Here is a 15323-nt window from a genome sequence, read left to right as displayed (position 1 = left end):
CGGTTGTCTTTGATGGATGATGGCGGATTTCCTTTGCGAACTGATTACACTTGTAGGTAGAATGAACATGCATTCGATGGAATTGCACAAAAGCAGGCAGATCTCTCAATACAAAGTTGGCTTTGTTCAGCAGATATAGTTCGGACCTCGTCTACCATTTGCACTTTCTCCCCCATGCAAGCAGGGGCATGACTGAGGATTGAGTGAGGTGCCTTGTTCTGAGGAGGTGGATGCAGAGCCTTCTTATTTTCGAGTGAAGGTGGGGACTTGTGCGTTGACCTCGCCTCTTCGGGTGAATTGAACCTCCTCCACTTTCTTGGCTCGTCCGAGAAAGCCATCAAAGTTAGTCGAGGGCCTCTTCACTACAGATTCAATAAAGTCTTCCTCTAATAGTCAAGACACTTGTCAGGACCTCGAAAGTGGCGGAGGGGACGTCAAGGATGACTCGGTTGAAGCATTGAATATATTCTTTGAGTGTTTTCCGAGTCTTCTATTTCATGGTAAAAAAGATTAAGAGGAGTCTTGTGGTACCATTTACTACTAGTAAAGTGGTGAAGGAAGGAGACATTGAATTCACCAAAGTAAGAGATGAAACTGTTGAAAGAAAGAAAGAGAATAGAGAATACTTCTCTTAGATGATCTTATTGTACCCAAGGAGTTTATTTATCATAATAAATATCAGTGTAGCAACAAGTATGATAAACATGAAAATATTATCTTTTGCTATAGATTCATGCCGATGATGTTAGATATTGTAAATCTTGATTGATTGAAATCAATTCAAGATTGTTATCCATTATTATTCTCTTTATCGTTATTACCCCTTGACAAACTCAACGGGAGTGCTATGACATTGAATTTGAGTGCCAACTTTATAAAACGTTGTCTGGATAATGACTTGGTGAATAAATCAGTAATTTGATCATCTATAAAGATGTAAGAAACTGAAAGTTGGCGAGTTGTCACACGTTCACAAATAAAATAAAAATTAATCTCCACATACTTGGTATGAGCATGAAAAATTGAATTTGAGGTAAGGTATGTCGCTCCAATATTATCACATCATATTTTAGGAGAAACACTAGGAGAAAGATGTAGTTCAGAAAGAATATACTGAAGCCAAATGATTTTAGATGTTGCATTAATTATAGTTTTATATTTGACTTCAGTGCTTTAGCAAGAAATAATAGGTTGCTTCTTAGAATGCCATGAAATGAGGTTACGATCGAGGAATAATGCATATTTACCTGTAGAGCGTCTATCTTCAAGTGAACCAACCCAATCAGCATCACTATAGGCATTTAACTCTTTTAAGGAATGACGAAATAATAAAAGAGATTGTGGAGAATAGTGCCTTTGAGAAAATAAAGAATCATTTTAATACCTTTCCAATGTTGTTCGGAAGGTGTATGCATAAATTGGCAAACTCAATTGACAGTAAAAGCAATATCAAGTTAGGTGATAGTGATATATTATAGTGCTCCAACAATACTTCTGTACATTTGAGGATCAAACACAGGTGCAGAAAATGATGGTGTAGAAAAGTTACTTATAACAATCGGTGTAGAAATAGGGCATGTACCATTCATTTTAATCCGTTGTAGAATCCCACTATCCTAGTGATGTATTTTTGTAAGATAAGATAACCTTTAGAATTTAAGAAAAGTTCAATACCAAGAAAATAACGAGTATTGCTAAGATCTCAGAATATAAAATTCTTGATTAAGAAGACGAAGTATAGAAGTGATGCCCTCTTTATCACTATCAATCAATAGAATATCATTCACATAAATAGCATTGCATTGCACTTATAAAATAAAGAAGAATCGATTTACGAGAATCCTAGATGATAAAATCATGTATGAGGGATTTGTCAAAGACTATATATAGATTTTTTAAGCTGATAAACATGTGTTAAAAATTATGGATGAATGAATCTAGGCAGTTGCTTCATAAATACAATTTCCTCAAGATAACTATGAAGAAAAGTATTAGAAATATCTAATTGTCGGATTGACCAATTGGAGCTGATAGTGATAGATAGAAATAATATAACAATTGTAATTTTAATGACTGGGTTGAATGTGTCATTAAAATCAATACTAAACTATTGATTGAATCATTTGGTCACAAGACGAACTTTATATTTTTCGAGAGAACCATCAGCACGATACTTAAGACGGAAGACCCATTTGAAACCCACAATATCCATGGAGGTGTGATGAACTAAGCTCCATGTCCCTTTATAAAGGAGAGCATCAAACTTTGTAGTCATGTTAGCATGTCAATTTAGATCCTTAACTACTTGGGTAAACACATTGGTTCAGAAGGTATAGAAGAGATCACTAGAGCTCGTGGAAGAGGATATCAAGTGGCTACTAGTGGGCATCGTACATAGATGCCACTTAAAAGAAGCATACGCCGAGGAGCATCTTCATAGGAGTCACTTGATGAAGAGGGTGAGGAAGTAAGCTGGGATGGTGACGATGTGATATGTAACATATCTGATGAAGGAAGATGATCATTCTCATGACTGGATGATGTATCAAGGGAATCAATAGGAGAGGCCCTAGAGAGAGGTGGAGATGGATTGGACCTAGGATACCATCACTTCCTATATTAGCATCAATTCTCGCTGAAGGAGTTGATATATGATATCTTCTACAATGTTGGGTGGTATCAAAAAGATGTCACACGTATCTGAGGGAGAGATCGAAGAAGTTGTTGAAAAAGGGAATAGAGACTCATTAAAAGTAGCATTTTGCTCGAGAGTGTAAGGGCAAGAGACTCGATAAACAATTTCATAAGAAATAAGATAATGATGGAGATCTTGATACTTGCCTTCTCCATCAAAATGAAGAGAGAATATCTTGCGATTAAAAGATTGTTCAACTTGTTTTTGAAAATGACAAAATATGTCTAGTAAATCAAATTTTTTCATAGGATATAGCCAAGTATATTTGCTAAAATGGTCAATGTACATGACATAATAAGAAGTCGTGGTTAGACAAGATAGGTGCAGGGACCCAAACATCAGAATGAATTATTTTAAGTGGAAAATTAGAAACATAATTAGATAAAGAAAAAGGTAACTTATGACTTTTAGCTTCCATGCAAGTCTTACATAAATGAGATGGGGAGGAAGTAAAGGGTGTAGGTAAACCATACCGATTGATGATCGACTAAACAATGCGAAAAGAATGATGACCAAGTTGAGCATGCCAAGCAAGTTTAATTGTGCATTCATTAATAAAGGTTTTGATCATGGAACTTCGAAGAAAGTAGATGTCATTTTTTATTCAATCATGAAACAAAGTAGTACCTATTCCTTTATCTTTGATGATTATGATAAAATTCAAAACACACATTATTATCAAGACAAAATTGATGAGTGGAGAGAAAATTTTTGATAATAGATGGAACATGAAAAATATTGCACATGTGAAAAGTTCGATTAGATAACTGAATGAATGTGTTTTCAAGATTTGGAATATGAAAACTTGAGTCATTGTCTACTTGTACCATATCCGAACCATAATATGACATTACTTCAGCAAGAATGTTATTGTCTAATGTGACATGATGAGTTATTCCAGTATCAATATATCATTCAATGGATGAAAATTCTGATGATTTACCAAGAGTAGGCATAGATGAGAGTACTTTAATTTAGAACGGACTTGTGAAGCTATAGTACCACTAGTGAAATTTGAATCAAATCTTCTTGGACATTGAATATCAATATGTTCAACTCTGAGACAAATATGACATCTTCTCCAAGTATATGATTAATCAAATCTTTTAGGACAATGATTAACAATATGACCAATGATGCAACAAATTTAACATTGTTCTGAACTTTGCTTTTCACCACCTTGACGTTGTAGATTATCTACATCGGATAATTGACTCTGATGAAGATGATTGCTTGTTGGAAAAAGAGGGAGAAGCTGTTGTTGGAAAATTAAGGGAGAAGAAGATTAGAAGGAAGAGAAGAAATATGGTAAGGGGAGGAGAAGAAAGAAAGAAGATTGGCACGAGAAGCAAGGCTTGTGGCGGTTATAAGAAAAATCATGACATAGAAAAAGAGATATTTAGGAGAAAATAAATAATGGCTCTGATACCATGTTGAAATAAAAGAGAGAATAATTCTCTTAGATGATCTTATTATTGTACCCAAGGAGTTTATTTATGCAAGTTATCCAAATAATAAATAGAAAGACTAAATATGATATTCAATCATAATAATTATAATCGTAGCAACAAATTTGATAAATTTGAAAATATTATCCTTTTCTATCAATTCATGCCGATGATGTTAGATATGGTAAATCTCGATCGATTGAAACCAATTCGAGATTATTATCCATTATTATTCTCTTACTGTTATTAGGAACCAGGTGGAAGTCGATTAAACCACTTCTATGTCGATCCCGATAAAGTTGTCAGGAAGATTTGACACTTGACCCATCTATATATTGATCAACAAGGAGGTGTTCTCGAATTTACACATGCGATCTTCTGAGTCTGAAGACCTCATGTACTCTCCTAGTTACGGCGGCTGTCGGAAATGATGTGGCAGTTCCTCTTCGAGGATATCCCGATAGAAGGGGGTGCCTTGGGCGTTATTGTCTTCGGTTAATAAGGGTGAATTTCCCTTTTAAGCTTGTCGATGGATGACTCCTAGGTTTTGGATTCTTGAGATTGCTCCCCCAGGCTAGCGCGCGCCTTACTAAGTGTTGTAGTTGGAATCAGAGGCACTTCTAGAGGAACAATCAATACTCACACTAAAGTTGGGGGGTACTTCGGCTAGAGCCAAAGGTACTAGGCAAGTGCCGAAGGCGGCAGAATATGCCATTGTAGTATCTCCTCCACATTATTCACAATGAGTTGGTTGAAGCTATGCTGTCTGGAAACGTCCGTTCCACGTCCGTCCTCGTTTTCGAAACGGTGGGAAACGTTTCCACCCATTGAAACTTACCAGAAACGGCTGTTCGCGCGCAGAGGGAGTGATCGGGAGGAGGAGATGGAGATGTAGAGAAGCCTGGGCAGGCGGTCGGCGGCATCGGAGGCGGAGGAGGCGGCCGACTCGTCGGAGGCGATGCGAGCGGCGGCGGGCGTGAGGCGCACCACGGGCTGAGAGGCGGAGCCCGGAGGGGTCGTAGACGAGGGAGAAGACGCGAGGGAAGGCACGGATGAAGTAAGCGGCGCCGCGGGAGAGGCGAAGGCGAGGCGCGGCGGAGGAAAGAAGGGGAAGGGGGAGGGACGCAGCGGGGGACGCGAGGATCTGGTCCTGGACGGCCACCACCTTCAGGAGGTGCTTGTAGCCGTCCATCAGCTTCTCGAAGGTCGGATCGAGGTGTCGCGCCGCCACGTGCTGAGCGGAGGTGGTCTTGAAGCGGCGGAAGAGCGTGCGGAGGCGGGCAGCAGCGGCGAAGGCGCCACCCGCCATCGCCTCTGAGGACGTGAACGGGCGAACTGTGGCGGCGGTGCCGAGCCCATATCGCGTGAATATGAACCGTTAATTGAACCGAACAGTTGAATGCAACTCCGGAATTGAACCAGACCTAAAAATAAAGCAAAGCCCGGCTAACTAAACCAATGACATTAACTTAATCTCAGGCAACTCTAAATCCAGCCAATGCCTGTGCTCTAATGGCCATTGTATAATTTAATATTACGTTAGGAACAACAATTACGAAGATAGTTAGGGTATAACAAAGCACATGAATGCTAGCACTAGGAAATGCCTTAATGGGTTTGATAGCTTCTTAACGGATCAAATGGTTAAGATCCAATAACATTATCCAATAAGCTATAAATTCAATACCCTTAAACTATTAACCTCAAGTTAATTGGTCTTTAATTGGACTTATTGGAAGAAGTGCGGTTGGAAGTCTAAATCCCTGCCATCCTCCTCTGGCTCCTCCGACGAGCGGTGCTACAGCCACTGCAGCTCGTTCACAGTATTTGATGAGGTCTTCGCCGTTTCCAAAATTTGGAAACTTCAACTATTGTCGTTTCCCGTTTCCGTTTCCGCGTTTCCCGTTTCTCGTCTCCAAGTTTCCAGACAGCATAGGGTCTTCTCTCGTTATGGTAATGATTTTACTCCGGCCCTTCACGCCAATGGAGTCGTGATTATCTTGAGTTATTTTGGTGTCTTACATCTCAATGTCTTAGCTTAGATTCTTACAGACGACGTTAATTTGATTCGATCTGAAATCAAGGAGGAGGGAACTACCAATGAGGAGGCTGGTGATGCGTTGGTGGTCTTCAAAGCAATATTCACTGGGCTGCAAATGCACCAACTTTGAGGGTTCTCTACAACACTCAAAGAGAATTAGAATGAGGGTTAAGGTGGACATTGGCATGATCACTCTGACTATCAAGTCAACCCCAATGATCGAAGAATAAAAGAGAAGAAAAATGGAGTAGAAAAGAAGTGACTGGAATTATGTGTGAATACCTGTACCCACGATAACACTCTGTTTCATATTATCAAGTAGAAAGAGAAACATGACCTCCATAACTCCCACATTTGTCTCTCCATATCCCCACGCACCCACGTTCAAGTTGAAGGAACGTCACGTTCTCCACTTATGTTCTAGCACCTTGTGGTCTCATATTCTCTGCATCCTTCACTAGCCACATCATCCACGCTTAAGTATGTGCGGCGGAAGTACAGGGTGCTTGGAGATGAGTCGAGCGTGAGGGATTAGGAGACATCACGTTGGAGGGCTGCTAAGTCGGGTGTGGGGGAGTCAAGCGTCGAGGAATCAAAAGGGGGAGTCAGGTGTCAAGGTGTTGGGTATCGAGGAATCAAATGAGGGGGAGTCGGGTGTCATGGAGTCGGGCATCAAGGAGTTAGGCATACACTCCGAGTGGACTGATCATTAGTACTCGATCATGATTTATTTGATCTGATCTGGGCCACTGTCTGCACCGAGCATAATTGAGTTTTGGCTTTGACTCTAACTCAATTTCACTTTTGATTTTGAACTGATCATCATGGGTGACCCTGATTTCTCGGTGCATGAATAAATTTTATATTTATATAATCAATAATGTAGCTTCGAGTATTAAAGAATTATACTATTTAATTTCTTGAATGTGTATTGCATAAACATATATACATATTTTGTCATATAATTAAAGTACACATGAAGTGTTTAAAAACAAGGGTTCAATGAATAATTACAGACACATTTATTTATAACCAATGTGGGGATCGATTACATGGCATCAGGTTCAGGTTGTTGATGTTTGGCATTATCTAATGTTTTAAAACATGTTTTCTTATTTAACTAGCTTCTTATTCGAAATAATTAAAATAAAAAATGGAGTTAATTAACTCATTTAAAAAAAATGATAAATCTTAGTCAATCTGACTCAATCCCTTACTTTCCCATCAACCACCAGGATAAATCGGAAGCGCATACAACGGCCAATTCAGATGTCCAACATCCTTTGATTGCGTTCCTCATTTGAAAAAAAATTCTTGCAAATACCTACAATCCGGATGTCCTACCATTGCACCATTGCCCGGGGACAATTAAACTTTTGATGGATCTATTCACTTAGCTCAATTACCTAATTTGATTACTAATATCATTTAGCATCTAGTTTTGATTATTTTTATATTTTAATTTATTGACCAACGAATGACTAATATCTGAATTAATTTCCATAATAGATATTAATTATATATATCACGTTAATTTAGTCCATGATTTTAGTTTCATTTTTAAACAAAGAACCAATTCAAATAGACTGGCTTAATGTAATCTGATATATTGAAGAACAAAAAATAAAAACAATTAAGAAACGCCAATTAGCTGAATCCAAGGGATAAACATGTACGAAATATTCGAAATGTTGATTAGCTGAATCCAACGGATTCTGTTAGTCCGAATATTGCATCAAATGGTAATTAGCAGATGTCTAATCCTAATTATACGGAAGGAGTCTGACAGATTAAACTGATTTCATTTGTTTCGCCACGAGAGTTTTATATAAAGTAACAAGGCCTCTGCTAATTATGTATCCTTGTCATTAATTACTTGTTTTAGAGCTTAATTCCCACCGTCTTCTTTTCTCTTCTCTCTTCCTCATGGACCCTTCAACTAGGAGAATCAACGCAGACACCGCCGTCTCATCGAGGGAGATTCCTGGGTGGACGGTCGACGCAGGCGGCGTCACTCTTCGTATTGAGGCGCGAGTGGGGATACGACCCTGGCAGCCTAATCAAGACATACGACAACCCCAATTGATCTTGCACTTCTGCCGCCATGCGATTTCTTCTTCCGACCACGTTACTGCCGAGCACGCCCACTTCACCATCCCCCAGACCTACTACCACATCGGCGATCAGCCCACCTGGGAGGTGCAGACAGAGTGGATCTTCTCCCGTGTTGCGGCAAATCACGTGCGCCCTGTCGACCTCGACCTTCTCGCTCATGCTTTTCGCAGATACACCTATGTGGTGGTCGATATATTTCCAAGCTCAGAGTTGGTCTTTATGGAGTTCTTATCCATCATTGAAATCCCCGTCACTCCTTCCACTTCTGTCGGTCGCCTTTACATTTTGATTCCTCGGGAGGCGAATGAATATTTTTTCGGAGGCGACGACGATATCGACTTCGTCGAGTACAGCAACGGGCCGATGCCAGCATCCACAACGGCGGTGGAGGGGCTCAAGATGGTAACTACGACGGGAGAAGATAGCTCATGTTCCATCTGCCTCGACGATTTCGAGGAGATGACTCAGGTCCTGGCAATGCCTTGCGGCCATTCGTTTCACGAGGACTGTTTGAAGGAGTGGCTGCAGCGGAGAAATTCTTGCCCCCTTTGTAGATTCTCACTTCTGACCGCGTAGTAGCGACTGGATCGGATCTATTGCGACTGAGAAAAAGAGATTGATTCCTCTGTTCATCCATATTCCTTGGTTTGGTTTGATGATAATCATTAGTTACGTTCTACTTTAGATTAGTGTTCTTTTGTTCTATATAGTTGAATTGTTAGTCTGTTTGATCCATTAGAACATCAAATTGATGTAAATATTTATGATATTTCATGATCAATTGATAAATCCTTAGTTACAATTTGATTTTGATTTTGATTTTTATAAAATTGTTCATTAATTTCTAGGTGTTACTCGTTACTTTTCTTCAATTTCTTTTTTATATGTTTTTATACATGCACGATCTAGGCAATTGTGCGAGATTACTTTCTCTAAATAGAGGATGCTACATAGGAAATTGGTATGAAAAACTAATTAAGACCGCACGATCTTGTCTTATTAAAATTACAGTCTGCAATTTTGACTATGAATGGGTTCCATTGAACCCTAGCTCAATCAAAATAATTACAACAAAAAAAGTTGACTCGATTAGAATTGGATGAATCTGACTTAATTACCTAATTTGGTTACTGATAACATTTAGCATCTACTTTTGATTATATTTTAATTTATTAATAGATAGACAATTAATTTATTGACCAATAATTAATGAGAATTATGGTAATCATGTTATTATAGATCATGGACCCAATTAGAATTAGGAAGGGTCCAGGAGTGTGATTGAGGGAAAAAACAATTAAGAAATGTCTGCCATGATAGGCTAGGAATTACACTGTCGAATATAAAATTAGGAATGCTTTGTCAATGCAGACTACGATAAAAAAAAATGAACATAATAAACCCCAAATAATTAGGAATGAATTATGTAGTCAGATTGACCCAAAACTAGAATTAGGAATGGTTGTTAAATATATTTATTTTAAGAAAAAAATGAATCCTATCCGGATGCTGATAATTTTTACTTTTTTGGTATAAAATAATGTTTACTAATTATTGTTGTTGGAATCCGATTACGTATAACTATAAATAACCGTCGCTCTAGATTCGACGAGATATAGTGCAATTATTAACCCAGTTGTAACTGTAATTTGCGTCGCAATTACCTAAAATAGCAATAAATCATAGGTCCAGTTGCTTATCATTGTCCTCGAGAGCAACACGTGGCACAAATGGAATGATCGGACATAAAAATTCCATTTAAATAAATTAATTGAACTTAACGGTTCCGATTGAAGTGCCACGGGTTCCATATTTCTTAATCAACTCCTATCGATGGAGCCTTCACCTCTGACAGCTGCCTCCTCCGTTGAAGTTGTTGGCCATGCTTAATTTCATTGCCTTGTTTAGTTATTCTGATTATTATGAAATTATTTTGTACCGTTTTAATTTGCTGTGTATATTTCATGAATAAATGCCTACAAACACTGCATGCGCATTTGTACATATTAAAAGGGAAAAAATTGAAAGAAATTAACCTGGATGATCCAGAGTTTACAAGAAAAAAAAAGTTTATTGTATATAATTTATCACTTGAGATAAAAAAAAAGTTGGTGACCGATGTATAAAATCTTATCATATGGTTAATTCTTCAGGAAAGCTGGACAAAGTAGATGTCATAGAGGTTGATGAATTTATTATCAGCTAAATCTTCCGTCGACGTGGCACAAAATATTTGATGAAACTTTGTTTTATGTTTTAAATTTTTTACCTACGAATGGAATGGCTTGTTTTATTTTTTCTAAAAGAAGGATGATTGATTTTTATCACCCTTTTCATTTCTTACCATTTTTGCCAAAGATTGGAACTGTAAACTAACTAGCTAGATAACGGTAATTATAACACATCTATTAAACTGATGTCATTTAACAGCTGTCTATTCCTAATTATACGGAAGACAGGAATCCAACCGTAATCTGAATTCGGTAGATTTCATTTGATTTCGTCACGTGACATTAAAGCTCTTTATATATCGCACAAGGCCGCCGATAACTCGATCCTCCGTCACTTGTTTCAGAGCTTTCCACCATCTCTTCTATTCTTGTCCTTCTTCTTCATGGATCATTTAGCGTGGGGCACCAACGCAGACAGCAGCGCCCCGTCGGCGGTGATTCCTGGGTGGGCAGTCGAGGCAGGCGGCGTTATTCTTCGCATCGAGGCGCGGGTGGTGGTACGGATCTTGGAGGGTGACCAAGACACGATGCCGCCCCAATTGATCTCGCACTTTTGCCGCCGGAGGATTTCTGCTTCCGACGTCGACGCCGCCGAGCACGCCCATTTCACCATCTCCCCGCCCTTCTACTACATCAACCATGAGCCCGCCTGGAAGGAGCAGACGCAGCGTATGTTCTCCCACGTCGCGGCGAATTGTGTGCGCCCTGCCGATCTCGAACTTCTCGCTGAAGCTTTCCGCAGATACACCTACGCGGTGTTCGACCTATTTCTGATCACAGAGTTGGTCTTTATGGAGTTCTTCTCCATCGTTGAAATCCCCATCACTCCTTCCGCTTCTGCCAGCGGCCTTCGCTACTTTATTCCTCCGGAGACTTATGAATATTTTTTCGGGGGCGACGACGATATCGACGACATCCAGATCCAGTTCGGCAGAGGGTCGGGGCCGACGTTCGCAGCGGCGGTGGAGGGGCTCCAGATGATAACTGTGGGAGAAGGTAGCTCGTGTCCCATCTGCCTCGATGACTTTGAGGTGATGAGTCAGGTCTTGGCGATGCCTTGCGGCCATCCGTTTCACGAAGGATGTCTGATGGAGTGGCTGAAGCGGAGCCATTCTTGCCCCCTCTGCAGATTTTCACTTCCGGCCGCAGAGTTTGCTTCTTGATCTATTGCAATTGAGGAAAGAAATTTCTCAAGTTCATCCATTCATTGATTTGATGATGATCGTTATTAGTTATATATGTTCTGCTTTAGATTGTTGGATTGTTGTTTGTTTGATCGACAAGACCGTCATTTTGATGTAAATGTGGACGATATTTCTTGATCGATGAGTAAATTCTTAGTTATAATTTGATTCTGTTTGGTTTGTGATATGTCACAGTTCATCAATTTCTTGGCGTTATCCATCACTCTCTGAACAGAGGAACATATGGTCTGAGAACTAATCTATTTTTTCAACCTTGATTTGATTTAACAAAAATAATTAATTTATTATTTTCTAGGTTTTACGTTTTGGGCAAACAAAACAAAACGATGAATCAATAAAACGGACTTATTTATTTAATCAGATTTAGTTATATATTATTGTTCTGATAGTAGTTTTTCGTTCTATAATAAGGGATTTTAAAATAAAAAATAAATAAATTGTTTTATTTTAAAATCTAAATTTTAAATGAAATTAACTTTTTTTCTTTCTATTTTCTCCTTCTTTAATTTCACTCAATAAATAGAGAATTGTTGGATCTGCAAAGTTTTCGCTGTCTGCAAGATTATAAACTTCTTTATGGAACCAAATTTGTTGAAAATTTTCAACTAAATCCAATTAATAAATTTGCAAATGGAATTAAATTGATAAACTTTTTTCCATTATGATACAATTTAACAAAAAATTGACTTTTAAGGGTAAAAATTAATAAGACGTCCTAATGTAAATCATTAAGAGTTTTTTTTTTTTTTCAAAACAAGTTTAAAAGGTTTCTCATTATATTATTTATTTTCAACCCTATCATAACAGCTACTACAAAGTGTAGTAATTACTCTATCTGTAATTATTATAATATTATAATAACTAATATAACATTATTGTACTACTATTGGACCAATTGATAGTTAGAATAGCCTCACATCTGCAACCCTAGCTAACAAAGGGCTTTCTCATCTTTGGCTGGTTAATTGACCCTTGTCAATAATGTTCTCACAACTATATCATGCATTATCTGTTAGTCAAGCGAACATATTGCTTTTGCGGATGAGTACTAAGTTGGACTTTTAGTTAAGTTTGGAGTTTTGATTTGGCCTGCAAGTTAAATTTACTCAACAAGATTAAGATTTTTATTCTCATTTTCTTATAACTAAAAGTGTAAATTGTGTCAAAATGTCTTGAGTCAATCTTACTAGATAGTTTAAATTATATTCGTCATAGCCTACAAACAAATAGTGTGTTAGACTCAGAGCCCACAAGTTGAGCTACATGAGAATAACTTAGTTTGGCCCTCTGGTTGGGTCAAGCATGGCCCTCTGGTTCTATATATATATATATATATATATATATATATATATATAAAAGCTTAAATAGGCTAAGTAAGCTAAAGCATCTACAACACTTGTTCACATGGAGATAATTAATGTTCAAATCAGAAAAAAAGTAAAACAAATAAACAAATTCACTAATGCTGTAAACTGTATTGTTAGATTTCACTCTGTAATACCAAAAAAAGCCTTCAAATATTTCATATTAGACATTTTAGGTTAAATACATCTTAAGATCACTTCTGTTCAGCAGCAAATATTAATTGATTATACTTACACAGCTAGATTTGCATCAATAGCTTACAACTGTTGATAAGCTAATTGGGAGTTTCCTGGTTGCCTTCAACTGGTATATTAAACTAGGCAAATTATTGTATTTTAAACTTACGGCGATTTGTTGAAATGAGCATTGTAGTCCCTATCATCAAAAACTAATACCATCAGCAAAGACATCTTCCTCGGTGTCATCATCACTATCACTGAAGTTAGTATCACAAGAGTCATCATCATTTTCAAGATCTTCCCCATCGTATCCCTGGTAATGAAGACAGAGTCCAGCTAATTAGCCATGTCCAATTGAAGGATTAACATATAGAATTAGCAAAGTAACAAAAATCTTTTCTCCAGGTAAACTAGCCTGCTACAGAATTGGGTCAAATATTTCCAAGAAGCTATAACAAGGAATTGATGCTTGATTGGGAAGAAAGTTCCCAATATAATCAATAAGGAACTAATATAGATTTAAGTTTATTCTAACACATGATTTCAATGTGGCAAGAAGAAAGATTATGTAACTTATATGATATTTACCTTATCTAGATTTACTGGTCGGAGAAAAAATTCCTCTTCCCAATACAATCAACAAGGAACTGTAAACATTCAAGTTTATTCTAACACAACTTGGATGTGGTAAGAACAATGATTTTGCAATTTTATGATATTTACCTCGTCTAGATTTACTGGATGGAAAGGTTGAGTAGTGTTGGGAACCCAGATCTTTACATCATTCTCAATTCCAGAACTTGCAAGCATGGTGGTATGAGGGTGAGATACAGTACAGTTCACCACATCTCTATCACCTTTCATAGCACGTAAAAGTACCCCATCTTTCTTTCTCCAAATAGATATGAACCACAGTCTGATCCACTAACCATATAGTCACAATACGGTCCAAAAAAATTCACATCCTTCTCAGTCTTTCTGTTACAATGTCCTTTGTACGCCTTGATCCCTAGGCTCAGAATCGGATATAGATAGGACTGAATTAGATTTATCTTCTGAATCACTATCAGAAAGCAAGGACACAGGATTTGACCTTGATCTTTTGGAAAGAGATAGACATATTGGTTCATATAAGAGACCAGCAGCTGACTTGAATCAGAAAAACACAACCCTGATATCCCTTCACTATGATCAATCAGGTGTGCAGAACAGAAAATTTCACATGGAAGACCATAATTTGTTGATCCATCCCATTTGTACTTGCGAATGTCATATACCTGAGCATGGTCATCTGCACCAGCAACTACAAGATAGTTTGGGTTTCTTGGATCTATTGAAATAGACATGAGATTGACAAATGATTCAGAAGTCGGTCTTCTTCTAAACGATTTGCATATGAATAGCTTTGTTAAATTTTTGGATCTAAGGTCAAACTGGGAGCGAATAAACTGCATCAGAATCGTGTAAATGAAAATCTGTAGAAACACAAGAGGCATATTACACAACTCACATGCTGAACTAGGCCATCTTCACCAACAATATAAAGAACATATGAGGATTTTGAAGCTCCAATGCTACTGTATGAACAGCATCATCATGTTCAGCTAGCAATTCTGTAGTTACTTGGCCACCTTCACGTAATTGTGCAAGCCTTGCCTGATGAAAATTTGGACACTCCAAGACACATTATTTGCTCTTAAAGAAGAAATAGAGAAGAAATAATGCCAAGAGATCCTATTGCAGCATATACCTCACCATCTATAGCAGATGTAACAATAGTCTGATGAGGAGCTGTACATGGCATGAAGTGTGCCTGGAAAACATTGTCTTTATGTCCAGAGTGGAAGGAAGTCCTGACAGTCCCAACCTCCCAATCCCACAGTCTTACCATTTGATCATCTGATCCGGATAAAGAATGTTCCCATTGTCATTGAGACTCATGGTATTTACACAGACATTATGCTCGTTAAGTTTTCTGTCAATTGCCAAACGCAGAACAAAATCCTGGTCAATAATGATTTAGAAAGTTAAAAACCATTTCTGG

The 15323-nt window shown here is 38.0% G+C and overlaps 1 protein-coding gene and 2 pseudogenes across 1 annotated transcript; 1 reads left to right on the top strand and 2 right to left on the bottom strand.

Annotated features, from left to right (window-relative positions):
- Window positions 1-4977: 4977 nt before the first annotated feature.
- On the bottom strand, window positions 4978-5452 carry LOC141843428 (uncharacterized; annotated as a pseudogene).
- Window positions 5453-10913: 5461 nt separating this feature from the next.
- LOC141843427 (uncharacterized) lies at window positions 10914-11693 on the top strand. The gene has a single exon (XM_074731492.1). It carries the CDS (start codon window positions 10914-10916, stop codon window positions 11691-11693), a length of 780 nt encoding a protein of 259 aa, XP_074587593.1.
- Window positions 11694-13307: 1614 nt separating this feature from the next.
- Window positions 13308-15323, bottom strand: part of LOC141843426 (uncharacterized) — a 2259-nt pseudogene continuing 243 nt past the window's right edge.

This window comes from Curcuma longa, chromosome 12 (genome assembly GCF_044706935.1).
Source record: "Curcuma longa cultivar G26 ecotype Majalengka, Jawa Barat chromosome 12, ITB_CL_G26_1.1, whole genome shotgun sequence".
Classification (NCBI taxonomy): domain Eukaryota; kingdom Viridiplantae; phylum Streptophyta; class Magnoliopsida; order Zingiberales; family Zingiberaceae; genus Curcuma; species Curcuma longa.
This window is presented reverse-complemented; position numbering and strand designations above follow the sequence as displayed.